The following is a 27,942-nucleotide window of genomic DNA, read 5'->3' as shown; positions in this document are numbered from 1 at the left end:
TTGTTTAGATCTTTATAGAAACTTAGTAATGCCACAAAGAAAAAAAAAAAAAAAAAAAAGGCAAAGAACAGAGGTCCCACCTTAATTAAGCAAATGTTAGAGGAAAAAGAACCATTTCTGTTCCATGCCACAACTAAGCAAAAGTCCTTGTATCAAATTAAAATTATTTTGTTTTGGAAAGGCTAAAGAATGAAGATGATAAAAGCAAGCATCATAGAGATATAACGATTGAGAGACACTAATTTTCATTTTCATTTTTTTTGTTCCATAATAGAGAACAAAATAAGTAAAAGAGTACTTACCAACATGTATAATATATATACATTCTTGTATGGTTCGCATTTTTTTTTTCCCTCTCTGCAATCTCACAGGTTTAGAAAAATTACCTCTTCAAGTACCTTCTAACCTAAATTACCTCTCCAGAAAAATTACCTCTTCAAGTACCTTCTAACCTATATATTAACACTTCTTCATTCACTTAAGATATATTCCCTTCCAAAAAAAAGCAAAAATTTAACAGCTGGTTTTATTTCCTTCTAGTGTCTCTATATGCTCTCTCCCCTTTCAGATTAAGAATGGATGCAATATTAAATTTGTTTCACAACTTGAGAAACCAAGCGGATACTGAGAGTACCAAAGTATCTGTTTATATAACAATCAGCGTACTCAGATAACAATATAGGACCCTTCTGAACACATACCACACTCATTCTTGCTTTAACTTTAAAATAATAACTTAAATAAAATAATACAATTCATATTCTTGTGAACAATACAACTGAGGGGAAAGATTGATAGTCTCTTACAGAAAAAGTCTTCTGAGATGAATTATCAAAAATAGCACCTCCAAGTGCTTCAAGAGTGATAAAAAATTTATAAAAAAAAATTTCAAAATGTTAATGGAATGGCATAAGGTAAAAAATTTGGCATTTTGAGACATGACATCTTTGTCGCTGCATGCTCAAACTTCTTGATAGTAGCTTCATTCTCCTCCAAGCTAGTCTGAACAAAATACTTGACCCACCAGGATGAACTCCTCATCTTAGCCTTCAAAAAGGAAAATAAAAATAAAAATGCCAGTGTGTCGGTTATTTAGAAAATTAAATTGTTTATAAGATGATATTCAGACTAAAGCAGCCACGAGACACAGGAATATCTGCAGCACAACAATATGAGCTGAAATATTAAGATAAACCAGCCTTTCAAATGAAACCCTTTCATTCCTAAAGCAAAAAAGGTTGTTTTTTTTCTTCGGTAAGCTTTTTAAATTCCTTATATTTTCTTTGATTCCTAAACCTCTCCATCCAATCTCACCATCTCAAGCAAAGGAAGATTATCATGAAAATGATCAATAACAAAATGTTAGCATTTAATGTCATAGCTTATCACAATGAATCAAACAACTTTTGAAATAAAAGAGAAGCATATGAAAAATAAGTTTCAAATGCAGATATCCTTACCACCCTTCCATATTTGGATTCTGAAACTTTAGCTTTCCGATGACCAGGAGAGCCTGAATGGACATTTCAAAAGATGTCACTAGAAAAAAATCATATATTTTTCATCCCAATATAGAAGTTTTACAACCATAAGTATCAAGCAAAGATTACTTTGAAGTTTGAACATCATACAAGAGCAGTTTTCTCAAAGAATTGATATCATTAAAATACTATGGCTGTCCAGGACATTCAAACACAACAAGGAAAATCAAAATTTGCTGTCAAATAGAAATGTGAATATCAGAGAACCTTCTTTTAATTTATTAAATGTTTAAAGCATCTCATAATATTACAACATAATTTATAAGAAAATTTTAAAAACATCCTACCACCTTTTGGTTTTGTTGGCATGTGGGAAGGCATTAAGGAAAAAATCTTAAAGCATTCTAATTTAATAATTGTGAAACTTGGGATTAAGAAAAATGCACCAAGATACTTATAATCTCATATAAAATTTGGTTTTCATGGTCTTCACTAAAAGATACTTATGTACCAATTATCCATATATCTTATGTTTAGGAAGCACAGATTGCCATTTAATGCAAAAAAAAACAGTTACTAGAGACTTAGAATAAAGAGAGCATAAAGAGCAGCAACAGATAACCACATAGAAATGCAATTAACAAACAAAATACAGGGTAAAGCCTCTGTACTTTCACAAAATCTATTTAACAGTTGTACGATCTTTTCACCTGTAAAGATCACAAGCCCATCAATAGATACCCTTGCCAGATCTGGGAGGGTCTTGTTAAGGTACCTAGGAGACAAATATTCCAATGCATCTGAAACAATTACAAGAGAAAATGATTTTGGCCTGTATGGAAGTGGAAACTTGATGTCGGCAATAGGCACAGTGCCTTTCTTCACAAGAGCCTTGCAGTTTCTATCAGCATCCTCTATGTCATATGGTTCCACACCCGAGGCTTCAGTTTCTTTCTCCTTTAGCAATTTAGAAACCACTGAACAAGTATCAGGGCCAACATGTAGAATTTTGTGCATGCTGTCACCATATGCTTTTGCTAGAATGGGAATTGCTCGTTGGACCTCCACCGTGCATAAAAATCACCTGGAAATAAAAGGAAGTTAAAATCCTCAAGAGAGGTGACACCATGGAAAGTTAAGCTCTTTTTCAGAAGGAACAATTTCAACTTAATCTACCATGAACTTTTATATAACTTTGCAATTGGGTTGGCACTTCTACAATGTTCAAACAAGCAAGCAGCAAATATGCATTTTAAAGTTAGTTACTCAACAGTGAAATACATTATGAATTGATTGATCATAGGCTACATTGTTCATGGAAAATATGGTTTAAGCATGGTCGAAGCCTTACTACACAGGAATAGCTGAAGGAAAGCTCTGGGGAAAAAAAAAATCATCCGAGACTAAATCATCAAACACATAGTTATGCATCCATAATCACTCCACCTTTGATTTCAAAATCCAAAATTCATGAATAAATTCCAAGTAACACAAAATATGCAGCAACCAACATACGAAAATGTCAAACAAACAAGAAAAAAAACCCCAAAAAAAAATATATATATATTTACCTTCAACCTTGCCCACAGCCTCCCTAATGTTGACAAATCCACCTGTCATATTAAAGCTGAATTGCAGTCAAGCATAGCGAGTATAACAAAAATATCCCGCAAAGTAGTTCTCAGCCAAAACGTGATTGATAAACAACCTCCCTAATGTTGACAAATCCACCTGTCATATTAAAGCCAAATTGCAGTCAAGCACAGCGAGTATAACAAAAATATCCCGCAAAGTAGTTCTCAGCCAAAACGTGATTGATAAACAAATTGTAAGAAGTCTATCACGTATAGTATAGAAGCCAGTTACTAAGGCGACAAAAGAAAAATGATAAAACCCATTCGTTATTAAACCAACATGTATGTTATTTCTTAATTCTTACAGACAATAACAAATTGATCATAAATTTTATGATATGATTACAGGGTTTAGATAATGAAAATTTGTGGTGGTCTATAACAAAAACTAGGAAATACACCATCAGACAATCATTTCCAGAGAAGTTCATATTCCTAAAGTGCGGAATTATAAGATGCCATTATCAAAATCAGCACTTTATGTGTGTTTTGCTTGCACGTACGTGTGATAAGTTAACATAGATAGGAACAAGGTAAAAACAAATATACTAAGATACGAATCAGTATCTTAAGACAGTGTATTTTATGACAGTTGTGCTGTCAAATATGATATAGAAAAGGCTTAGAATTTATGACATACCCATTAAATTGAACAAGCAGAATCGTGACAACACGAATTTGATTTTTGGAAGTGCAACGAAAGCCCATGAAACAGCTCCTACAAAAGGCTCTGTTCGTATCAATCTCAATTTGACCCAAAGTTCCCCATCAATGTCAAAATCTCGAACACCAATTGGCACCACAATTGGTATAATGCCAAATTTTAATGAAAGCATTAAAAGCATACAGGCACCTCCAGTATAACGGAGACCGATTTGATACCTGGATGAAATCAAAGGAAATATCTGCAGTTAGTTAAAATATTTAACATACAAGTTTAAAAAAAAAATAATTAAATATCTAGAGTATTCATAAAGAAAAACAAAAAACATAACCCTAATTAAATTCCAACTTATTCTAAAATTAATCAGAAAAAAAAAACACCCACAAATGTTTTAAAAAAAACCCCATAAACCAGTCAAATCGAAAAGTTAAAGGAAAAATAAAGCAAACAGATCAGGCGTTTTATCAGAGAGGCCAAGCAAAACAGCAAGCTTGGGCATTTGCTTCCGCTATGAAGCACCACCCTTGAGCTTCGTATACAAATCCACATCCTCCTTCTTCACAATACCCTAATTTCGAATTCCAAACCATCAATTTCTTTGTATGGAATTTTGACGACCAAAGAGATGTAACGGGGTTGTTTGACAAAAGGACAACTAAGTGAAAAAAGCTTGATGAATGAGAAGAGATGAGCCAGCTTTGGGGGAAGGATGATAAAGGAGAAGAAAAAAGTCGGGTGAAAAAAAAAATAGAAAAAAATTAAAATAATAAAAATATTTAATTTGGATATAAAGATATTTTGAAATTATTAAAAATTAAAAAAATATAAAAAAAAAAATACTAAATAAAAAGGTAAAAATCATTAAACTCATTCCTACGATGACATTGGGCCAAATTCCCCTTATCCAAATTCAGACCAGCCCATACTAAAAACACATTGCGGCACCAAGTTTGACATTTTCAATATATGCCATTGCTTGGCCAGATTAAAAAATTAAAATTTTTGGCAGCCAAAACTAAAACTCTTATCTATCTAGGCTGAAAAGATGGATTGGACTAACACGTGACCCAATTGAAGATAGTTAAAATCTTTTACTTTTCTTTTGTGTTTTGGAATGGTTAAAGTCTTTTACTTTTCTAGAGACAAAACTTTTGTACAGCCAAAGCTCATCATGCCGTGATTGCTTATATTAAATCAGGCCTGTATAGGACAATAAATAGTTACGGATCACTTTTATTGAATGTGTCTTGGTACAATTCCCAATTCCAGCACGAAATATATAGCCATGTTTAATTGTAATAAGCATCCCATTTGGACTTATTCCAAAAGACTATGGTTTCAATCTTTGGACTATTCTAAAAGACTAGACGCTCAATCTTTCGTTTATAAATATCCCATATATGGAATGCTATCTTCATCTTCAATTTCAACATCAACCATTCTCATTCCATTTAAGACACGATATTAATTAGCTGATTAAGTTCGAGCTTTCGTGATCTAGCTGAAAATAAAAGAGAGTACGTATTAGGGAAATGGCTAAGCAAATGGGTTTGATGGGGTTGGGCTGCTTCATCTTTATGATGGTAGCACTTCAAATTAATGGTGCAAGTGCAACCACGTACGTGGTCGGAGACAGCTTGGGTTGGACTGTTCCTCCAAATACCTCTTTCTACACCGAGTGGTCTAGCTCCAAGACTTTCCATATTGGGGACAAAGTTTGTAAGCATTATTTTTATTATCTTTCCTCTCATATTTGCTTTATCCTATTAATATATTGTGACTAGAAATATATATATATATAAATATATATATATGTATGTATAAAATTTCGTTTTATTTTACCTCCTCATCAAACGGCTGGACCATCTAGTTTTTTTGTACAAATAAATAGTAAAGTATTACTACTATATAATATATAAAATATCAAAGCTTGTATGCACATTTTATAACAAAATTATATATAAATATATATATGTTCTATTATATTTGATTTGGCTGTAACTTATTTTACAATGTCACGTCATTTGTGATGCATCACAAGATTTGATGAAAATGTTTTCTTACACATGTGGTGAAAATTTTCAAATTTTTTTTTTCCTCAATTTTATTTTGGTAAAAAAAATAAAGAGTATTCTTTAACTTAGTGCTACATGAACAACTTCCTAATCAACATAGAGAGATATAAGAAAAATGTGTTAAATTAATTGTACTAACCTTTTGTGAGCAGTGTTCAACTGGACCGGAAATCACAACGTGGCAGAAGTATCATCACTAGCTGAATACGAAAACTGCGTAAACCCAGGAATTGTTATTGGGTCACCAGTAACAGCAAACCTTTTGGAAAACGGTTCTCGCTTCTTCATCTGCACCGTTGATGACCACTGCGAAGCTGGACAGAAAGTCATAATCACCGTTGGATCACCAACAAATACCTCCTCTACAGCTAGCCCTGCTCCTTCACCAAGCTCTGCTTCATCTTTGAGTTTTGGTGTTATATTCACTGTTTTATCCTCCGTTGTTGCTTATTTCTTCGCTTAGATCTAAATTGTTGTAATAGTAGTAGCTAGCCAGCCAGCTAGAAAAGTGATCGTGTACGTGGATATTGTGCTATATATTATTTTTCAAATAAAATAAATAAAACAAGTTTTCCTATTTTTTATATTAGTATTGAGTATAGTGGATTCAATAATTTCGTCTGTCTTAACTCTATAGAGATTGAATATGTAAACTATTATGTATTTGTAGCATGTATATCTCAGGCTTGTGACCCTTTTTCCTTTATCATATACGACTATACGTAAACTTAAAAGAAAAGGTTTATACTTCAATTGAATAGAATAAAAGGTTTATAATTCAATCTTTAAACTCAATTCAAAATGAAATGAGTCCTTTTTTTTTTTTTTTTTAATAAAAGAAAACAAGAGAAAGTAGAATTGAGTCTGTTTAAATGGTTAAAATTAAAAAAAAAAAATGAAGCTATATTATTAAAATCTAACCAATAAAAATTCAACATGAACCGAAAAAATCATATGTATAAATATATATAGAGTTCAATTTAAATATATATATATAGGAAAAGGCTATTATCAAGACTGATCTTACCATTTTATATGGGGTCCAAAATCGTAATTTTATACTAGCCCTTAGATTAAAACTAACAGCTCAAATTACTCCTTTAATTTCCCTCTCAAAAATGCTCTCTCAGGTACACGTCTTAGGGGCCTCATGCCGCGAAACTTCTTCACCGCCGTCTTTACCAAAGCTTTTAAACTCCAGTGGGTCACCATAAGCCTTGTGTTTCCTCTTTCGATGAACCTTTTCCGGCACATCCTTGACAATTTACTACTCCTCCAAACTCCTCCTACTCCATCATTCTCTGTCGAGGAGCAAGACTTGATGGCAAGTCCTGTGTTGAGTAAGAGGACCGAGTGAGAGCTTTATCTTTCCTACCTTAGCCAGCCGATTCAGAACATTTATTCCATTTTTTCCCCTTCTTGGTAAAGCAACTGCCACAGTCCCTCTTTTCTTTTCTTTTTTCCACCTTTGAAACTTTCCTAGAAAATTTTTCCTTTTCCTTTTTTTTTTTTTTCAATTCCAATTCTTGGGTCTCAGAAAAACTCGCTCTGAGCTACCTTTCCCCGAGAAAAACCTAAACATTGGAACTTTTCCACTTATTTGTTTTTTCCAATTAAGGAAAAGTATCTAATTTCTTTTATTTTTTGTGTAATTGTTTTTATTATTTTTCTATTTTTCTTCAATATAGAAAATGACATGCCTACACAATCAGAGATGTCCAATTTTCCCAACAGAATTACATATAACTAAATATTAGATGTCTAGTCTACATTGGTTGACAAATTTGTATATATATGTTATTTTGTTTTCATTTTTTATTTTTATTTTTTTGCTAGAGAACTTTGTATTGACTTTTCATATCTAATTATTCTTAAGCTTTTTAAATCTTAAAAAAAAATGATAACAAAGAGGATTAGTTTTAGTAATAAAAATTTCCTGACAATAGTTAAAATTTTGTGGCTAAACTATTAGTCATTGAATAGAGTGAAATCATGTTGTGATTAATATTATCAAACAAAAAAAAAAAAAGAATCATGTTCTGATTAAAAAGGCAATCAAAGTCTTTATTGCAACCGGCCACATTTTTGTAAAGAAAATCCCTTTTTGGTTACAACCATTCAACACGTTGGTATGTAAAAACATACATTTTTTGCTTTCTAGTGGGCTGCAGATCAGAGGAGTGCTTGAAAGAATGCACTACTTCTAGTTACCTAAGCGGTTTCTGAATTTAGAGCTCTTTTTAATTCTTATATTTCAAAAAAAGAAAAAATTAAGAAAGTATGTAGTGTTTAATTGTTTCTTGTGTTTGAGCAGTGTTCAATTGGACCGGCAATCGTTCTCTCACAATGTGGTTCAAGTATTCTCTCTTGCCGAATATGAAAGATGCATCAAACGAGGAACGTCTTTTGGCCTAGGCATAAGTTGAATAACTGTGAATCTTTTGCAAAATAGTTCTCGCTTCTTCATTTGTACCGTTGACAACCACTGTGAACTGGGACAAAAGGTGATTATCATTGGATCACCATCAAACACCTCCACTATTCCTTCTCCACCTCCACAAAACAACTCAGCTGCTTCATCTCACTTTTTTAAGTTCTGTTTATCATCTTCTCCTCCATGCTTGTTTCTTTCTTCAATCACATTTAAATTGTATGATGTATCATATAATCTATTTGCCTCTATGGAAACAAGCTTCCAATAATTATGCTGACCATATTGCTTCTTTCTCTTCATTGTATCCATTTTAATCATAGAAGGGCTATATGGTTATGATATGTTTATAGGGTTTTTTTGAAAAATAGCCATCCGTAAATCCAATCTTGAAAAATAGCAAATTTTTTTTTTTTAATAGAAAAACTAGCCATCTATGGACAAAAATGTCTTTGGATAAATTGAAAATTACGAAATACCTTTTCTTTTACCCTTTCTTTTTTCCTCCTTTGTCAAATAATCCGTGCATTTCATCTGCTCTCATCCATGCATCTCATCTGCTAGTGAACTTGTTCTCCTTGGCATTTCATCTACTCTCACTTTCTTTTTTTTGTAATTTCTCACTTTTAAAGCTAAAGCCAGGTAAATTTTTTTTTTCTCTTTTTCTCTTATTCCCATGTTTTCTCACTTTTGTAAGTTTTAAGTTCTTTTTTTTTAACATGGGTATGTAACAAATTAGTTTACGAGATATTATATTTGAGTTTAAAGAGACTTAAGTGATAATAGTGTGGAAATGGGGGAAAGTTTTCAGCTAATTTTCTGCCAGTAGGAAAACGCTATATTTGGCCCAAAAAAAAAACATAATCGACTTTTTTAAGACAGTTAATATGTTTATTTAATATTATTCATATGTTTATATATTTATTGATTTAGTTTAACGTTATTCATTTAATTTTGTAGTAAAATGAAATATGATGATATTATAATTGTGATTTTATACAATGGAACATTGGTACAAAATGATGGTGGTAATTGGGAGTATCGAAATGGTAAAAATATAATGGTTTCCATTCGGCAAAAGATGCACAAAATCAGAGTTAAAGGATGAGATTTTCAATTCTATTGAGATACTACTTATGGCATGTGTTCTCATTACTACACCGCGGATGCATATCGTGCAGCTTATACTGAGTCCATTTATTCTGTGTTAGATAAAAAACAGTGAAGTGCTCCGGATGATGTGCCAAGTCATATTGTTCTTCCACCGAGATGGACACATAAGCGAGCCAGTAGGCCGAGGATACAATGCATACCATCTCAAGATGAAGATGTTATTAGACATAGATGTAGCCGATGCGGTGGTGTCGAATATTATAGGCAGAAATGTACGAATCCATTGTCTTATGTTTCGAATTAGGAAGTTTTAATTTAATGTTATGGTTTAATATCTTTTGATAATTATCTCATAACTTGGATATTATATTTTCTACTCAACGGTAAGTTTTAATTTAGTGTTATGGTTTAATATCTTTTGATAATTATCTCATAACTTGCATATCATATTTTCTACTCGACGGTAATGATTTATTTATGTTGTGATAATGGTGTAGTACGTATTTAGCAATTTTTTTATTTTAAGAATTTAATCCCAAATAAAAAGAGACATTCTGGAGTTGATTTTGAATCTTTAGTTTACATCTCATTTTATGAAATGTCCAAATGATTTTGAAAAGAAAAACAAATATATATCATTTTTTCTTTTCTTTTAATTGGTTATTGATTTTAAATGTCAAAACATTTTTTGTTAAATCCATCTTCATCTTATATAATATTTGTCTCCACTCTCAATTTTTTTTAACCCCAATATTAATTTAAATAGTCTATTAGAAATTCATTTTTCAAGTGAAGGAAATTAGTTTTCGATAGCAGTAAAAATTTTCCGACAATTTCCAACAGGAGGAAAATGATTTCTGCTTGGAGGAAAAATTTTCCGACAGGCGAAAAATTATCCAGAAGCTTGAATTGACCTGCATTAAGAGGTTTGTGCAAAATGAAATTCTAAAAAAAAATGCCACAGTTACCACTACAACAAAACAATTATTACAACCATATTCAATAGTTAATATTTATTCAACAAACATGTAAGTGTTAAGAGGCTTTACCCATTACTTTGCTGAGGGGAATTTTATGCCAAAAACTGCAATTCTTATTTCAATTAAAGACCCAACATGAGCATCCAATGGACAAAAGAGGTATAGAAAAAATTCAAGGGGTTTTAACTACCTTTGATTTCCTAATTTAGCACAAAAGTCACGTAATGTAGGGCATGTCTATAAATGATATCAAAGGTGAAACTGATGGATCAAAAGGCACCCAAATAAACAGAACCCAGTGGTCTGCAAACAAGATCCACCCCTCTTTCTCTCTCTCATTCTCTGTAATTTTTGTCCTTCAGTTTCAATTTTTCTACGAAAGTTAGAATACGATAAAGCCAAGGAAATGGATTTTAGAGAGAGAGAGAGAGAGAGAGAGAGAGAGAGAAAGAGAGAGCAGGGGTGTAAATGGAGAGAAGAGAAGGAAACTTGACTTCAAGAGCCGAGATCTGTCGAAGAAATGCAATTCAAGACTTGTATCGGGCGTGAAGGTGAAAACAGATGGTTTCATGACCTCGTATTTCGCTGCTTCTTTTATAGTTTGTTTTGCAAAGACAATGTTCGAAAATGGAGGAAATCTATGGAAATTGAGAAAGCAATATTAGTGGTGTTGAGAGAGCAGAAGAGGTGTTTGAAAGAGAAAGGGAAAGGAGAAAGAAAACCAGAAACAACAAAAAAAGAAAAAAAGAAAAAAAAAACACTGAGTGTTGGTAGAGAAAAGAAAGAAAAGTAAAAAAAAAAAATCTTTATTAAGGGTATTCTAGTCCAGATTGGTTAAAAGTGAGTTAGTTTTCAAAAAAAAAAATTTATTATTTTTCAAGTTTACATTTGTACGGTGGTTATTTTTTCAAAAAACCCTATGTTTATAAACTATATGGAAAAGGATAAAGTAGACCAGATAAAAATTGGCAAAGCCTCGGTCCATGACAGAAGCCACCTAATCCAAATTCAGACCAGCGCATGATAAAAACACGTTGTATTCCATTTCTGGAGCATAAGAAAACCTTATCCCGGCACCGCCAAGTCTGACATTTTCAAAATATGCATTGCTCGGCCAAATTAAAAAATTAAAGTTTTCGGCAGTCAAAACTAAAACTCTTATCTATGTAGGCTAAAACGATGAATTGGACTAACACGTGACCCAATTGAAGATAGTCAAAACCTTTTACTTTTCTACGGTCAAAGGTTTCTTTCGTGTTTTGGAAAGGTTAGAATCTTTTACTTTTGTTGAGTCAAACTTTTGTACAACCAAAGCTCCATGTGCGGTGATTGCTTATAGTACTCTAATAATCACGTCTGTATGGGATAAGATATAGTTACAGGTCCACTTGAATTGAATGTGTCTTGGTACAATTCCCAATTCCAGCACGAAATATATAGTTGTGTTTACTGTATTAAATATCCCAATTGGACTTATTCGAAAAGACTATAGTTTCAAACTTTCTAAAAGACTACACGCTCAATCTTTCGCTTATAAATATCCCATATTTGAAAAGCTATCTTCATCTTCAACTTCAATATCAACCATTCTCATTCCATTTAAAGCACAATATTAATTTGCTAATTAAGCACGAGCTTTCGTGATCCAGCTGAAAATTAAAGAGAGAACGTATTCGGGAAATGGCTAAGCAAATGGGTTTGATGGGGTTGGGGTGCTTCATCTTTATGATGGTAGCACTTCAAATTAATGGTGCAACTGCAACCACATACGTGGTCGGAGACAGCTTGGGTTGGACTGTCCCTCCAAATACCTCTTTCTACTCCGACTGGTCTAGCTCCAAGACTTTCCATATAGGGGACGAAGTTGGTAAGCATTCCTTTTATTATCTTTCCTCTCACATTTGCTTTATCATAGACTGTGACTAGAATATATATATATATATATATAAATAATTTCATTTTATTTTACCCCCTTATGAAACTGCTGACAACATTATGCTTGGCGCCATCTGGTTTTTTTTTTTTTTTTTTAACAGTAAATAGTAAAATATAACTATTATATAATATATAAAATATCAAACGCTTGTATATGCATTTTATGGCAAAACTATATACATATATGTTCTATTATATGTGATTTGGCTGTAACCTATTTTACAATGTCACATTATCTGTGATGTATCATAAGATGTGATGAAAAGCGTTTTCTTCTACATGTGATAAAATATTGCAAATTTTCATTCCTCAATTTTATTTTGGTGAAAAAAAAAAAAAAAGAGTAATTTATTGCTACGTGAACAACTTCCTAATTAACATAGAGATGTTAAAGAAAAATGTGTCAAATTAAATGTAACCTTTTGTGAGCAGTGTTCAACTGGACCGGAAATCACAACTTTGCAGAAGTTTCATCACTAGCTGAATACGAAAACTGCACAAACCCAGGAATTGTTTTTGGGCCAGGAATAAAAGCGAACCTTTTGCAAAACGGTTCTCGCTTCTTCATCTGCACCGTTGATGACCACTGCGAAGCTGGACAGAAAGTGATAATCACCGTTGGATCACCAACAAATACCTCCCCTGCAGCTAGCCCTGCTCCTTCATCTTTGAGTTTTGGTGTTGTATTTACTGTTTTAACCTCCATGGTTGGTTATTTCTTCGCTTAGATCTAAATTGTTGTTATGTTAATATTGAAGGTAGCGGATTCAATAATTTTTTCTGTCTTAGTTCTATAAAGACTGAATATGTAAATTTATATTTGTAGCATGTATATCTCAGCCTTGTGACTCTTGTTCCTTTATCATATACGACTGCACGTCAAAAAACAAAAGGTTTATGATTCAATCTTAAAACTCAATTCAAAATCAAATGAGCCCTTTTCTTTTTTTTTTTTTTTAAATAAAAGAAGAAAAGAAAAAGAAAGAAGAATTGAGTATTTTAAAACGCCTAATTTAAAAGAAAAGAAAAAGAAGGGGGGGGGGGGGGGTGTCGCGGAAAAAGAATTGTCTTTTTAAAACGGTTAGATTTAAAAAACAAAAAAAAAAAACAAAAAAAAAAAAAAGAAAAAAAGAAGGGGGCTATACTGTTAAAATCTAACAAATAAAAATTCAACATGAACTGAAAAAATCATATGTATAAATATATATAGAGTTCAATCTAATATATATATATATATATATGTTGGACAACATTCAATTTAAATATTTGATTGATATTTACCTTTTAAATATATATATATATATATATATTACATTAATTTTTTTTTTCAAAAAAAGAAAAAAAGGAAAAAAAAAAAAAAAGAAAAAAAAAAAAAGAGAGAACCACTTCCATGCATCCAAATGATATTTACCCCAAGCCACATGTGAAAATTATATTTTACCAATTAATGGCAAAAAACCTAGATATTACTCAACTCCATTGTAAACTTGCGGATAAAGAAGCTTTTTGGACCCACAGAAAAGAACAGCAAGGTTCAGCCACACCCCCCTTGCATACAAGGAAATCTGTTCTTTAGAAAGAAAACGTACAAAGGACATGTCTAATTACTGAGAAAATGACATGAAGTAAAATAGAAATTTGAATGTTTGTAATTATTATCCTCACAATCGGGAGTTGCTATGATAATAAATTGGTTTTATTTAAAATAAAAGTGAACATCCCCAAACCTTTACTTTTAAAGCAATTAATGCATAACCTTCTCTTTTCTCTCAGCTTGTCTGATGCGATCCCTCAGCTTTGTCTGATGCATTCCACCCTGTGTGGTATCCTCATATTTCAAAATTCTATTAAACAATTAAAGCCCTGCCTGTGAGATTAGCTGATACCGCATTTCCCGTGCAGTAATCAGATTAACGATGGAGGCTTCTTTAGATGACATGGAGTCATTAATTAATAAAACTAGAATGCTTCAATGTGTACTGGAAGATGTTGAGCTGACACCAGATTCAACAAATGCAAAGAAGGTAGCGGACCTATCAGTGGTGGGCAAAATTATCTCAAACAGAACATTTGGAAAGAATGCTGTAGCGGCCATTCTTCAGAAAGCTTGGAATGTCTCAAAACCATTTCAGGTAAATGTCTTACACTCTAAGACCTTTTTATTTGAGTTTAAGCAAGAAGAAGATAGGAAAACAGTTCTGCAGAGGGGTCCTTAGAATATAAATGGGTCTCATTTGGCGCTCAAGAAATGGGATCCTGAAAAAACTCTTGAAGAAATAAACTTAAAGAGTACAGCCTTCTGGATGCAAAGCCATGGGCTGCCTTTGCTAAATATGACCAAAGCAAATGCCCTTAAAAATGGAGAACGGATTGGTAAGGTGCTAGAAGTGGATTTCAACAATGATGGCAGGATGATAAATCGAAGATTTTTGAGAGTTTGGGTGGAAGTGGATGTAGAAAACTGCTGACAATGTGTTTCTTCCATAAGAGAAGCCTTAAACAAACCACCTGGATCCAGTTTAAATATGAAAGAATTTCAGAATTTTGTTTTAAATGTGGAAGATTGGGGCATTTACTAAATGATTGCACAGAAGTAGAGGAAATTAAGACAACTGCACCTAACGGAAGACTTGTTACCTTATATGGTCCATGGTTGAGATAAGATCATGCAGGCAATATGTTTAATAATGAACTAAATGTGTTTTCAAGTCCTAGCAGCTCAACCATTAATGCATCAAAAGTCGAAGATGAGATGCCGGGAAGAAGTGCCCAAGTTAACAAAGTGGAGTACTCAAATAAAAAACTTTTTGTGCAATTAATGAATGATGGAGACAAAGTCATTAATAAGATTGACATGGAACAAGAAATTATATATGGCATTTAAAAAATCTCAAGTCCACAAGAAAATTCAGAAAACACATTGGCAAGAGGAAGGCCACGCTGACATCATTAATTGCAATATTCAGGAAGCATCATTACAGAGAAGTTGTGCAACAAGAAGTGAAATTATAATGAAGGAAACGACAGAAAATATTAAACGTCACTCAAATTTTCTCCAATATTTCCCTGACAAAGGAGTGGGCTATAATATAGAATGTTTCACACAGGCCCAAGTCCAAGAGCTCTTATTACGCTTCAAGAGGAAATTAAGGGTTTTTTCAAAAAGTAGCCATCTGTAATATGATTTTTGAAGAATAGTATTTTTTTTTTTTTCAAAAAAGTTAATCATTTTAGAACAAAAATATTCTTGATAAAATTGAAAATTACGCAATAGGTTTTTTTCCTTTCCTTCTTCCTCTACATAGCCGTTCATGTAAGGATTTCTCTAACAGGCCACTCTTTGCATCTTATCTCCTCTCATTCTCATTTTTTTGTATTTTTTCATATCTGAAATTAAACTCAGGTAAAATTTTTTATCTTTTTTCTTATTAGATGAAACTAAAGAAATATGTGTTTTTTCTCTTTTTCTTTTTTCTTGTATTTTTTGTTAGTTTTGGAATTTTTAAGCTTTTTATTTAATATGGGTATGCAAGAATTAATTTATGAGCTGTTATGTATGAGTTTAAAGATACTTAAATGGCATATGGTTTGAAAATGGAAAAAAATTTATGTAAAACTGAAAAATTGCGAAAAACAGTAAAAATGGAGGAAATTTGGCGAAAAAGATGAACTTCCGCCATTTTCCTCCAGTTTGTCAATTTTCGCAAGTTTTCCGCTAATTTTTCACCAATTTTCCTCCAATTTTTCTCCAATTTTCTGCCAGTTTTCCGCCAATTGGAAAAAGCTATATTTGGCCCAAAAAAAAAACAGAATCAACTTTTTTAATACAGTTAATATGTTTGTTTAGTATTATTCAAATTTTTATATATTTATTGATTTAGTTTAACGTTATTCATTTAATTTTGTAGTAAAATGGAAGATGATGATATTGTAATTGCGGTTTTATACAATGGAACATTGGTACAAAATGATGGTGGTAATTGGGAATACTGAAATGGTAAAAATATAATGGTTTCCGTCGGCAAGAGATGCACAAAATTAGAGTCAGAGGATGAGATTTTCAATTTTATTGAGATAGATCGAAATGAATATTTGCTAAAGATAAAATGGATATATGGATGATGTGCAGAAAAGCTGGATCCTACAGAAATACACTGTGATAAGGATGTGAAATGCTTTCTTCAAAAAGTAAGGAATGGAGGGATGACAATGATATGGCCTTCAATGTATGTTGAGGTGATTTCGAAAGTTGAACATGTATGTAGAAATGTTCATCAAATAGCCTTTACTTCGGATAGTGGGAGTAATCTTCATTCTTTTTCTTGTCCTCCAATTGGCGTTCGTCTACCACAAGTTTCCGGTACTGAACCTATTCAGGCTACATCTAAGGAAATTATGGTTCAAGAAACTCAGTTTAGAGATCAAGTTGATGTTCGTGGGGCCTGGACATCATTTAACATCCACAAAGGAGTTGATGTTGGAGGTGACTATTCTGAACGGTTTCCTAACGATGAGGAGTATGAGCAGTTGCATAATATTGATCATGATGAGAATTACAATGCAGCAGGGGATGATGTTGATCATAATGATGTAGATTTTGATCATGAGTTGCCGGACAATGATAATGATATGCATCCTGAAATGAACAATGAAGGAGTTGATGATGTTAGGCCGAGGATGCAATGCATACCATCTCAAGGTGAAGATGTTATTGGACGTAGATGTAGCCGATGCGGTGGTGTTAGACATTATAGGCAGAGATGTACGAATCCATTGTCTTATACTTCGAATTAGAAAGTTTTAATTTAGTATTATGATTTAATATCTTTTGATAATTATTTAATATCTTGGATATTATATTTTCTACTCGACGGTGGAAGATTTATTAGCAATTTTTTTTTTTAAGAATTTAATCCCAAATGAAAAGAAGCTTTCTGGAGTTGATTTTAAATCTTTAGTTTACATCTCATTTTATGAAATGTCCAAATGATTTTGAAAAGAAAAAAATATATATATCATTTTTTCTTTTCTTTTAAATGGTTATTGATTTTAAAAGCCAATACATTTTTTGTTAAATCCATTTTCATCTTATATAATATTTGTCTCCACTCTCAATTTTTTTACCCCACTATTAATTTAAATAATCTATTAGAAATTGATTTTCCAAGTGGAGGAAATTAGTTTCCGACAGGAGTAAATTTTATTCAACAATTTCCGCTTGGAGGAAAATTTTGGAGAAAAAATTTTCCAACAAGAGGAAAACGATTTCTACTTGGAGGAAAAATTTTCCTCCTGGCGAAAAATTGTCCAGAAGCTTCAATTGACCTCCATATGGGATTTCCGACTGAAGGAAAATGTATCTAGAAGCTTCAATTCATCGATTTCTGTATGATTTTATTTCATAATTGCTTTAAAAAATTCATTAAAAAATGTGTAGTACAATGGACAATGGTGGCAACAGCTGAATCAGATCATTTCCTCTTCCTACCTAATTCTACACTCCAACCTCCTGCTCTGCCACCTCTCTCTGCTCGAAGCTTCATCATTTCCTCTTCATCATAACCTTGCATATCAGGCCCCCTTCCAGCCATGGACATTAGGGCCATAACGACAAATTGGTCTGTATTAGTTTCAAAGGGAATGCAACATGCCACCAACTTAGACACCAAAAACTGCATCAAATAATAATCAAAATAAAGTAAAGAAAACTAGAGAGAGGGGAACAATCATCAAGAATTAAAAGGAAGATATACCTGAAGCTGCTTACCAAACACAGAACCAAATATACTACAAGATATTGCACAAGTTTTTCTATTCAAATAACAAGATAATTAACATAAACTTTAGGAAGATGTCACACCATGAAAATTAATTACATAAGAAAAAAGTCCTCATTACACACCAAAGAAAGAAAGGAATTTTACTCTTTCTTCAAGAGGATATCCACATTCAACCATAGGCAATTTCTTTTTTCAGTTTGAAATAAGTTTCTAAAGTAGGAACCAATTTTATCAATAACATGATTATGATTCAACTTTCTAGTTTACAGAACTCACTTTCCAGATCACTCATGGAAGAAGAAAAAGAAGTACATCCGAAAAAACCTAAAGGGAAAAAGGAAATAAATTGGACCAATGAAGAAGAAGAATCTAAATGTATACCTTTATATATCTTTTTCCCTTTTAACAGTGTAATGAAAGTTTATTGCATAATATATTTATTCCACTTCACTTTATTATTTAGCCACACGAAGCCTCCATTGAAGTAAAACACCATGAGGATTTTTAAATTTGCAAAGAGTACCTGGGAGCAAATAAGCATTGACAATAATTGCTTCCAAAACACTACCCAAAGACAAGAAATTTTTTTCATAAATGGAGTCAATCATGACAGTGTTTCGAAGCTTTGCTCTTCTATGTTTCTTCCTCAACTTGTTAATACATTCAGGCCTCTTCTTAGTAGTCCCATCTCTATGTTGCTCACTCCACGCCTACAACATTCTACACATCCCCAATTCCCCGTTAGTAGAAATAAAACTTGGCCAATCTAAAATCTTTACCTTTACCCATTTTCCATAACCAAAAACCCAAAACAAAGGTTCAAACTTTGGAATTTTTTTTTTCTTTTCCCTCAATTTTCTCATCAACCAAACATTAGAGAATACATTGAAAAAATATCAAATTAAGTGTTAAAAAAAAAAGAAAGAAAGCTCTGTACCTGAATGATATCAGAGAGAAGAATTATTGGGGTAACACAACTGGAATAAGCAGTCCAAGTCTTGAGGATCCGAGAAGCAATCCAATTTCAACTGGGTCATTTGGTCTCTTTTCCATTTCCAATTTTGGGATCCATATCTTGGTCTTCTTCTTCTTTTTCTTCTGGGAATATTATAGATCTGGCATATTCGATGAATCTAAGAAATGGGTCCTCCCCTTTTACTTCCAAATCTTCAAAGGCCATGTCTAAATCCTTTAACTTTTTTTTTTTCCACCGAGTTTCAGATATAAAATTTTCTTGGATTAATTACCCTGCTGAAGCAAAATTCCAATATTACAACAGTTCATAAATAATCAACCACTAGCCAAAAAAAAATAAAACAAAAAGTACAGAAAGAAGGAATAGGTGGTTGCAGCGACACCAGCACAGATGCAAGCTGTGGCTGTGGCGACAACTAGCTTTTAGTGATGACAACAATGGTGTTGGTGCGGCTACGACTAGCACTTAGTGGGGATGACAATGGTGCAGCTGCGGTGATGACTAGCTCTTTGTGGCTATGGCAATGATGCAGCTGCAATGATGACTGGCTTTTGGTGGTGACTGCGATGGTGTTTTTGGAAAGGGAAAGCCCCAGCCTAAGTTTTGAAAGGGAAAGGGAAAGCAAGAAAAAAAAATATACATATATATATATATAGTAAAGGGTATTTTGATCCAAATGTGTTAAAAGTTGGTTAGTTTTAAAAAAAAAATAAAAATTTTGCTATTTTTCACGAATGGATTTACGGGGTGGTTAGTTTTCAAAAAAATCCGGAAATTAAAAAGGAGAATTTAGTCCAATATCCTTATTTGAAGGGGAATTTGGCCCAATATCCCTTTTAGAAGGGCTATGATGATATATACCCCTCCATCGGTTAACTTTTTTTTTTCCCCCTTTAATATCCATTACATATTTAAAAATTTTTAAAAGACCTGTATGTTCTTTATTTTAGATTTAATATAAGGAAACCTTTTGTGGCTCCTACGATTTGGCTTCTAGGTTCTCATAAAAAACCAATGCTGAGATTAGAAAGAGGACCAAATCTAAAGACAACAAGTTTTAGTTCGAAGAAAGCAATGCTCAGATCTTCAGGCTCATGCTTGACGATGCCCATCTTCAATCCCACCTTTATTTCTATGAGTATCGGAATGCTTTTACCTTCTCACTTGTGGTTGTTTCTTCTCTGCTGCTTCAGAAACACTTGAATGGTGGATCGGAAGAATCTGGGTCTTTAGCAAATGGTGGTTTTGTTCCAATTCTACTAGGATTTGTGGTTGTTTTTAAGTTTCTAACGTTGCTCGCCAAGGTTTCTTTTGAAAAATCAGTGTCAAGGAGGTCGAAGAAGCGTGAATAGAATCACCAAAAATTCTGAAAACGTTATCAAATTGGCAAAAAAATTTGATTACTGTAGGGCCTTCGGTAATTACCGATGAAACCTATGGTAATCAATTTGTCCTTGCTGGAAAAATTACCATAGGTTTCATCGGTAATTACCAAAACCCCTGTGGTAATCACATTTTACCATTTTTTTTGCATCCACAAGTCCCCTAATGTGTGTTAAATGCAATAACATGCAAAATATACATTCTTCAATGATCCTAAAGAGAACAAAATTCCAAAAGTTCGAAAAAAGTTCTCAAATTGCTAAAAAACTTATTACCGTAAGGTCTTCGGTAATTACCGATGCAACCTACGGTAATCAATTTGTCCTTGCTAGAAATATTACTGTAGGTTTCATCGGTAATTACCGAAACCCCTGTGGTAATCACATTTTACCAATTTTTTAGCGCCCACAAGTCCCCTAATGTGTGTTAAATGCAACAACATGCAAAATATGCTTTCTTCAATGATCCTCAAGAGAAAAAATCCCAAAAGTTCTCAAGTGGGCACAAAAATTTGATTATCGTAGGGCCTTTGGTAATTACCGATGAAACCTACGACAATCAATTTGTAGTTGCTGGAAAAATTACCGTAGGTTTCATCGGTAATTACCGAAACCCCTATGGTTATCACATTTTACCAATTTTTTGGCCCCCACAAGTCCCCTAATGTGTGTTAAATGCAACAGCATGCAAAATATACATTCTTTAATGATCCTAAGGAGAAAAAATCCAAAAACTTCTAAAAAAGTTCTCAAATTGTAAAAAAAAATTTATTACCGTATGGTCTTCGATAATTACCGATGCAACTTACGGTAATCAATTTGTCCTTGCTGGAAACATTACCGTAGGTTTCATCTGTAATTACCGGAACCCCTGTGGTAATCACATTTTACCAATTTTTTGGCGCCCACAAGTCCCTTAATGTGTGTTAAATGCAACAACATGCAAAATATATTTTCTTCAATTATCCTAAAGAGAAAAAACCTCAAAAGTTCTGAAAAAGTTCTTAAATAGGCACAAAAATTTGATTACCGTAGGGCCTTCGGTAATTACCGATGAAACCTATGATAATCAATTTGTAGTTGCTCGAAAAATTACTGTAGGTTTCATCGGTAATTACCAAAACCCTTATGGTTATCACATTTTACCAATTTTTTGGCCCCCACAAGTCCCCTAATGTGTGTTAAATGCAATAACATGCAAAATATACATTCTTCAATGATCCTAAGGAGAAAAGTTCCCAAAAGTTCGAAAAAAGTTCTCAAATTGGCATAAAAATTTGATTACGGTAGGGCTTTCGGTAATTATCAATGAAACCTATGGTAATCAATTTGTCCTTACTTGAAAAATTACTGTAGGTTTCATCAGTAATTATCGAAACCCCTATGGTTATCACATTTTATCAATTTTTTGGCCCCCACAAGTCCCCTAATGTGTGTTAAATGCAACAACATGCAAAATATTTTCCACTTTATTCCACGGTTAATGAGAAATGAGGGTAGATGAGAAATGAAAGATGGTTCCATTTATTCAACACTTTCATATCCATTTATTTAAATATTTTCCACAACTGCACAATTAATTCCCTTCTGACTACTCTCTTTTGGACATACTACCATGGAGCCGCATTTTAAAAGAGATTGGAAGAAGCTTTCAAGCTGGGAATAGTCTCCAATTTAAAACTAACTAAATTTCAATGGATACCATTCAAACAAGTTCAAATGGTCCCAAACTAGAAAGCCAATATTTGAGAACTCAATTACCATCCATTTAAATTCTCATCCTTCTTATTTTTTGCTTTTCCACATCTCAAACAATATGGAGAATTTAATAATAAAATTGGATCCTTACACTTCATCTTGACATGAGAATCATGTAGAAAAACTAAAAACTAAATCTAAATTAGCAAAAGAAAAATATACAAGTGTTTTATGAATAAAATCTAGAGAATATTACAACTCCTACAAAAGGTTCTATTGGTATCAATCCTAATTTGACTCAAAGTTCCCCATTAATGTCAAAATCTCGAACACCAATTGGCACCACAATTGGTATAATGCCAAACTTTAGTGACAACATTAAAAGCATACGGGGCACCTCCACTATAACGGAGACCAATTTGTTACCTGGATGAAATCAAACGAAATATCTGCGGTTAGTTACAATATTTAGCATACAAGTTTCAAAGAAAATAATTAAATACCTAGAGTATCCACAAAGAAGTATAAAGGTTCAAATCTAACAATTGAGGCAATAGCTTATACCCAATAATAATAGAGGAAAGTAGTAAAACACACTTGCCTTCATGAACATTAAGGTAAGAGCCAATTCCGTGGCCTGTACCATGCCGATAATCAAGACCATTTTTCTATAGTGGAACTCAAGCAAGAATGTCTAGGGCATTACCTAAAGGAAAATGAACATGTACCTTCCTATCACACAATCTTACAAGCATATAGTCAATACATTTCACTTAAAATGAAATACATAATTTAAAAAATAAAATAAAATACCGTTGGTTCCATTAGGAAATTGAGCATTCCCAAGTGCAATATGACCCTTGCGGACCTGCAAAATGAAGCAAATAAAATTACTTTGCAAGACTTGAAAAAACATAATAATAATAGTGATAATAAAAAGGAAAAATAAAATAGATTAGCACTTATTGCAGTATAGCATTTTCAACTATATCACTTTTTAACAAGAAGTATAAAACATTGGGGTATTATTATTTTATTTTGTTTAAGAAGTTATAAAATTCTTGAGAATGGTTCAGAGTATATTAGTAACAAAAATTCTTTGTGTATGACATTGGAATTGGATTGCACCTTGTTATTTATTGTTTCTGGTGTTGGTTTAGCCATCGCATTAACTAACCATTTCTTTTATATATAAATAAATTATATGTTTATTTTCCTTTCTAAGTACTTCTTTATATCTATTTATGCATAAAACAAAATAATGGGAAAGGAAAATATCAAAAGATACTTTCTAATAATTCGATGATAATATATTCATAATTATCATGATTAGATTCATCCTCAGTTTTCTTAATTATACAATAATGACAAAAATAAAAATAAAAACTTTGATTTAGAAAGCAAATGGTAAGGTCATGCTTAAAGCACCACAACCACAAAAGAAGCTGGGAGTGTCCAACTGGCTGCTTTAATACTTCACCAATCAATACAAGAGGATGATAAAACCTAAAAACCATAAATTTTTGGTACAAATTTTTCAATCACAGCCATATAACTTCCATAAGGCTTTAGGTTCCTTAACCTTTTGAGTGGATGTGGGAATATGACGCCCAAATTTATAGCATCTTCTTTGATAATGTTAGAGAGAAAAAGCAATTATTCTTATAGGGGCATGAACTACGTCATCAAGGCAACCTGTCCTCGTCGGTCTCTTTTACTTCAATCATCTTTTTATTTTTATTTTTATATTTGCTGCTACAAGCAATTGCCTTTTCTATATGCCAAGAGAACTTCTCTTTTTATTCCCTCCATAGAAAGTGTCTGCGTAACCATATAACATAGAAAAAGATATGGAGTAACTTTACGACCTCACATCTGTTGGAGAATTTAAGTATAAGTTGATAAAATGCTTCCAAAGATGAAAAAAATCAAAAACCACCACAGGCTTCAAGACGTATCATTCTAGTACTAGCCAATACTCAGATTGAAAATCAGATAAGACATAGCATCAACATACAAAAATGGTGCTACTGATCCTCTGATTTGCAGGTCCAACCAACAAATAGTACACGGAAAAATCGACTAAGACGTGTCAACAATGATGAAATAAAATGTCAATGCATAATAACCAACATGGCAAGTGAACCATACCTACAAAAAGGTAAGCAGCACTGTTCCACGCCCAAAGAGACTCCAACCAATTCCTGAAATCACCCACATCAATGCTGCTAAAACCTTCAAATGTACCTTTGAAAACCATAAATGTTGCTGGTGGAAATCCCATAAATCCCAAAACAAGATTACAAGATACTCTTGAAAAGTTTCTCGAACTTGGAACTCTAAGATCAAGCTTCAAGGGATGAGCCAGTAAACACATTGGGACAATAAGTAAACCCCAAATTTCTGTTGTAGCAAAGTTAATGACTAACATGAGACATAAACCAATGAAGGCAACTGAGATAGTCAATGATTTCAACATAATTAGCTGCTGGAATACCAAATTTCCATAGGGGGTTTAAGGATCTAGCCACTTGTCCTGCTGATTCAAATAATTCTCCCAAAATCTTTAGCCATTTGGAGTCAAGTACAGACCACATCTTGTCCACCTTTGCCCACAACCCTAGCCTATGTACAGCTAAATAGTTCACAATATTGATGAGGTCAAGGTTTGGCATCTGCCTATTTGATGCCTCGGCATAGATGCTAAGGCTGTCCTCAGAGTGTTCCTTTTTATCCACAACCTTAATGACAAGGGCTGCAGCCATAGTCCCAGCACTTCGAAATTCATCATATATCTGCCTTTCAGCAATTGGGTTCTCTTCCACTTCACGCACATTATTGATTTCAAGACATATTTCCACATCTGCTGTGCGCAATTTGGTAAATAGTGGTGTGTGATATTCTCTTAGCCATGCAGCAACTGCTGCATATTCTCCATGCTGGGAATCAGCACCCAGCCAAATAAGATCCTTGGCCAGCCAAGTGACACGGGTGAGCACGGAAAATACAAACTATGCAATGCCCAAAGACAAAGCCTCGCCCTGATTAATTTTTGCTAAATAGAAAGGTGTTACAAGGACAATTGCTTCCTTCCCATCACCACGTGGTGCTCTTATTATTCCAACAACATTGGTGCTGAACAACTGATATTCTGTTCGGTTTTTCCAGAATCTAGACCAGAAAAAAAATGCAGCGGATGAAACTAAACAGCCTGAGGCTGGAACTTGTGATAGTTAACTTTGGCACCCAAGTCTGACATATACTGTGCTATCAGTCTTTACCTCTCTCTGAATCAAAAGATTTAAGAGAGAACCAAGTAAGAACACACTTGCATAGGATTTCTTCTTTTCCTAGGTTATCTACATTATTAAGTCAAGATAAGGGAAGCAATAAAAACGCATTTGCAATAGAGAACATAAAAAATATCCCAGGAAATAGGAGAGGTCCCATAGTGCAAAGTGCATATAATTCCCTGCAACTATTTTGCTAAATGTCTTGAGAAAGTTGAATAACAAAGTATTAAAATCTCTAATGCACTAAGTTAAAGCAATAACACCTTTAATATACATCAGCAACATATAGAAAGAATTAAAAAGAAACATTAAATTTGTTTAACCAAATTTCCAAAGCATGTAAAGAGAAACACACTTCAACTCACATCAAATCCCCTAGATACATGAGCTTGGCTACGACAAGTTGATCTAGATACTTAGAAAACCAAGCTAACTTCAATCTTATTGTTCAACAATCTTAGAGGTGGGTACCCTTATAGATATATGCATGTTCAGTAATAATCATATAAAAATTTAGAAAATTTGCTAACATAGTATAGAGGATTATTTAGTGCTAGAGCTATAAAACTATTTTAAAGTAATTTTCTAAAAAAAGGAACTAGCATTGTTTCATATTGCAGATACAAAATTGAAGCGGTTAAATTAGAATTCACATAATTAAACCGAATAAGGAAGCACATACATTCCTGCACCTTGAGATTTGGAATTGAGAGCAATTATGTCCTTCACCCATTTATTTGCCTCCGATACATCTTGGCTGGAGAGCATGGGATTCCCATAACCTATTCAAGTTAACATTAAAAATAATTCGAAACAATCACCACAGTTAAGCAAACTTTAACTGCACTTTGATTTTTATTTTATAGTTTTTACAAGGAATTGAAATTGACCTGGCATGAGGGCATTTTCGAATATGTAAGTGTTCTTGGCAAGAACCGGAAGCAGCAAAAGAGCCAAAATTCCAGCAGTACAGAAAACAATGCTGAAAGCACCCAAAAAGGAGGAGGAAAAATCCCACATCTAATCAGAATATTTCCGGTACCATATTAAAAATTGGATTTCAGTCGATTAAGAAAACCAACAACATAAAAATAATAAAGAAGAAAGAGTACCTGAAGAGGAGGTTGTGTGAGAGAGGAGCAGGCTCTGGGTTTTTTGGGGGAAGTGTGAGGAAGGAGAAGTGAAGAGCCGACTCTAGGAAGGAGAAGATAGGAGCCGGCTCTGGGGTTTTTTGGGGAAGGGTGAGGAAGGAGAAGAGAAGAAAAGCACTTCGAAGCAAGTGAAAGAAAGAGAGGAAAAAAGTAAAATTTAATATCAAGGGTACTTTAGGAATATTAAAAAAAAAGGACAAAACAAAAACAAATCATAAATCGGTGGTATATATCGTTAACCCCCTTTCAAAAAGGGTAATGGACTAAATTCCCCTTATTTGAAATGTGTTAATGAAATCTATCCATCTTGATTGAATTTTTTTTGTTTTACCTTTTTATTTTTATATATTCCTAAATTATCCTTTTCAAATATTAAAAAGAAAAAATCAAGCCCTAAACTGAACATGACGAAGAAGGAGAGGAAAAGAAAGTGAGAAAGAATGGCAAAACGACTTGGGATGACCAAAGAGTTCTTTAGGAGGAGGGATGGAAGTCAATAATAATGGTTTAGATGGTTTCTTCCTTGTCAAATCTAAGATGAAAGTACGAGGATTAAAGCACAGAACTAAAAACCTATCTAGGAATTTGCAGGTGATGTATGGTTTGTTGCTGGACAAGTCAAATCTGGCTGTTTCAAAATATCAGGCTGAATGCATGGATGCTAAAGGATTAGCATAACCAAACCATCAAACTCCAGAGGTAAGTTGCTCTGAAATATGTTTATATAACTTATATTCTTTATTTTATTTTATTTTTCTAAAAATAATTAATTTCACATCTAGATTCAACATTTTGGAACTTCTAAATTACTCATTCATTCATAGTTTGTCACAATTAGACACAGGATAATGGAAGTATCTGGTTTTTGCTTGAATTATTCACTTCCTTATTTGGTAGACCGATAATTCCCAAGGAAAATATTTTATAAAGGAATATGACTTTCTAAATTGTAATGTCTTTTTTTTTTCTTTTTTTTTCTTTTTTTTTTTTGAAGCTATTTGGGACATGTTGAGAGAAGTATTTTTTAATTCAAACTTTTCCCCCAAAAAAAAAAAAAATCCCAAGTTTCATTATCCTAGATTTTTAAAATTTTTGTTCCTTTTTATATTTTCCATGCACCAAATTCTAAAGAATTTTCAAAATTAATTTCTGGAAAATGATTCCTCATTGATATCATGTAATAAACATTTTAGTGTGTTATTCATACAAGTAAAACATTTTCCTTAATATTTCTTATTGGACTACTAAAAAAAAGAAATTCTAATGGAGTGAATTATTTATCATTCTTGTGTTGTAAATTAAAGTGCTTAGAGTTTGGATGTTTATCTCTAGGCAATATATCTTTTATT

General features: G+C 32.9%; 4 protein-coding genes across 4 annotated transcripts; 2 read left to right on the top strand and 2 right to left on the bottom strand.

Annotated features, from left to right (window-relative positions):
• Positions 1-709: 709 nt before the first annotated feature.
• Positions 710-2,561, bottom strand: LOC107403355 (probable pectin methylesterase CGR3; the record flags this gene model as incomplete). The annotated part of the gene is made up of 3 exons (XM_060815202.1): positions 710-1,047; positions 1,461-1,513; positions 2,192-2,561. Coding segments are annotated over 3 exons (582 nt in total), but the record flags the coding sequence as incomplete, so codon positions are not given.
• Positions 2,562-5,187: 2,626 nt separating this feature from the next.
• LOC107428349 (cucumber peeling cupredoxin) lies at positions 5,188-6,443 on the top strand. Its single transcript, XM_016038873.4, has 2 exons — positions 5,188-5,498; positions 6,007-6,443. The coding sequence occupies exons 1-2, from the start codon at positions 5,312-5,314 to the stop codon at positions 6,315-6,317; spliced, it is 498 nt and encodes a 165-aa protein (XP_015894359.2). The 5' UTR covers positions 5,188-5,311; the 3' UTR covers positions 6,318-6,443.
• A 5,485-nt stretch (positions 6,444-11,928) lies between these two features.
• On the top strand, positions 11,929-13,145 carry LOC107403362 (stellacyanin). The gene is made up of 2 exons (XM_048464186.2): positions 11,929-12,245; positions 12,746-13,145. The coding sequence occupies exons 1-2, from the start codon at positions 12,059-12,061 to the stop codon at positions 13,039-13,041; spliced, it is 483 nt and encodes a 160-aa protein (XP_048320143.1). The 5' UTR covers positions 11,929-12,058; the 3' UTR covers positions 13,042-13,145.
• A 9,063-nt stretch (positions 13,146-22,208) lies between these two features.
• On the bottom strand, positions 22,209-26,747 carry LOC132799369 (uncharacterized). Its single transcript, XM_060813833.1, has 6 exons — positions 26,555-26,747; positions 26,333-26,462; positions 26,125-26,224; positions 22,963-23,017; positions 22,751-22,786; positions 22,209-22,575 (listed from the first exon to the last, which is right to left on the bottom strand). Exons 2-6 carry the CDS (start codon positions 26,460-26,462, stop codon positions 22,552-22,554), a joined length of 345 nt encoding a protein of 114 aa, XP_060669816.1. The 5' UTR covers positions 26,555-26,747; the 3' UTR covers positions 22,209-22,551.
• Positions 26,748-27,942: the final 1,195 nt, after the last annotated feature.

The sequence above is a fragment of the Ziziphus jujuba genome, chromosome 1, assembly GCF_031755915.1.
Source record: "Ziziphus jujuba cultivar Dongzao chromosome 1, ASM3175591v1".
Classification (NCBI taxonomy): domain Eukaryota; kingdom Viridiplantae; phylum Streptophyta; class Magnoliopsida; order Rosales; family Rhamnaceae; genus Ziziphus; species Ziziphus jujuba.
Note: the sequence above shows the minus strand (reverse complement) of the source record. Positions and strands in the feature narration are given on the sequence as shown.

Bases quoted from the DNA above. Each gene is read 5' to 3' on its own strand.
- LOC107428349 (XM_016038873.4), top strand. From the start codon at position 5,312: ATGGCTAAGCAAATGGGTTTGATGGGGTTGGGCTGCTTCATCTTTATG. The intron at 5,499-6,006 runs GTAAGCATTATT...TTTTGTGAGCAG, and splicing joins CCATATTGGGGACAAAGTTT to TGTTCAACTGGACCGGAAAT.
- LOC107403362 (XM_048464186.2), top strand. From the start codon at position 12,059: ATGGCTAAGCAAATGGGTTTGATGGGGTTGGGGTGCTTCATCTTTATG. The intron at 12,246-12,745 runs GTAAGCATTCCT...TTTTGTGAGCAG, and splicing joins CCATATAGGGGACGAAGTTG to TGTTCAACTGGACCGGAAAT.
- LOC132799369 (XM_060813833.1), bottom strand. From the start codon at position 26,462: ATGTGGGATTTTTCCTCCTCCTTTTTGGGTGCTTTCAGCATTGTTTTC. The intron at 26,225-26,332 runs GTCAATTTCAAT...TAACTTGAATAG, and splicing joins CGAAAATGCCCTCATGCCAG to GTTATGGGAATCCCATGCTC. The intron at 22,787-22,962 runs GTATTTTATTTT...GGCATGGTACAG, and splicing joins ATTTCCTAATGGAACCAACG to GCCACGGAATTGGCTCTTAC.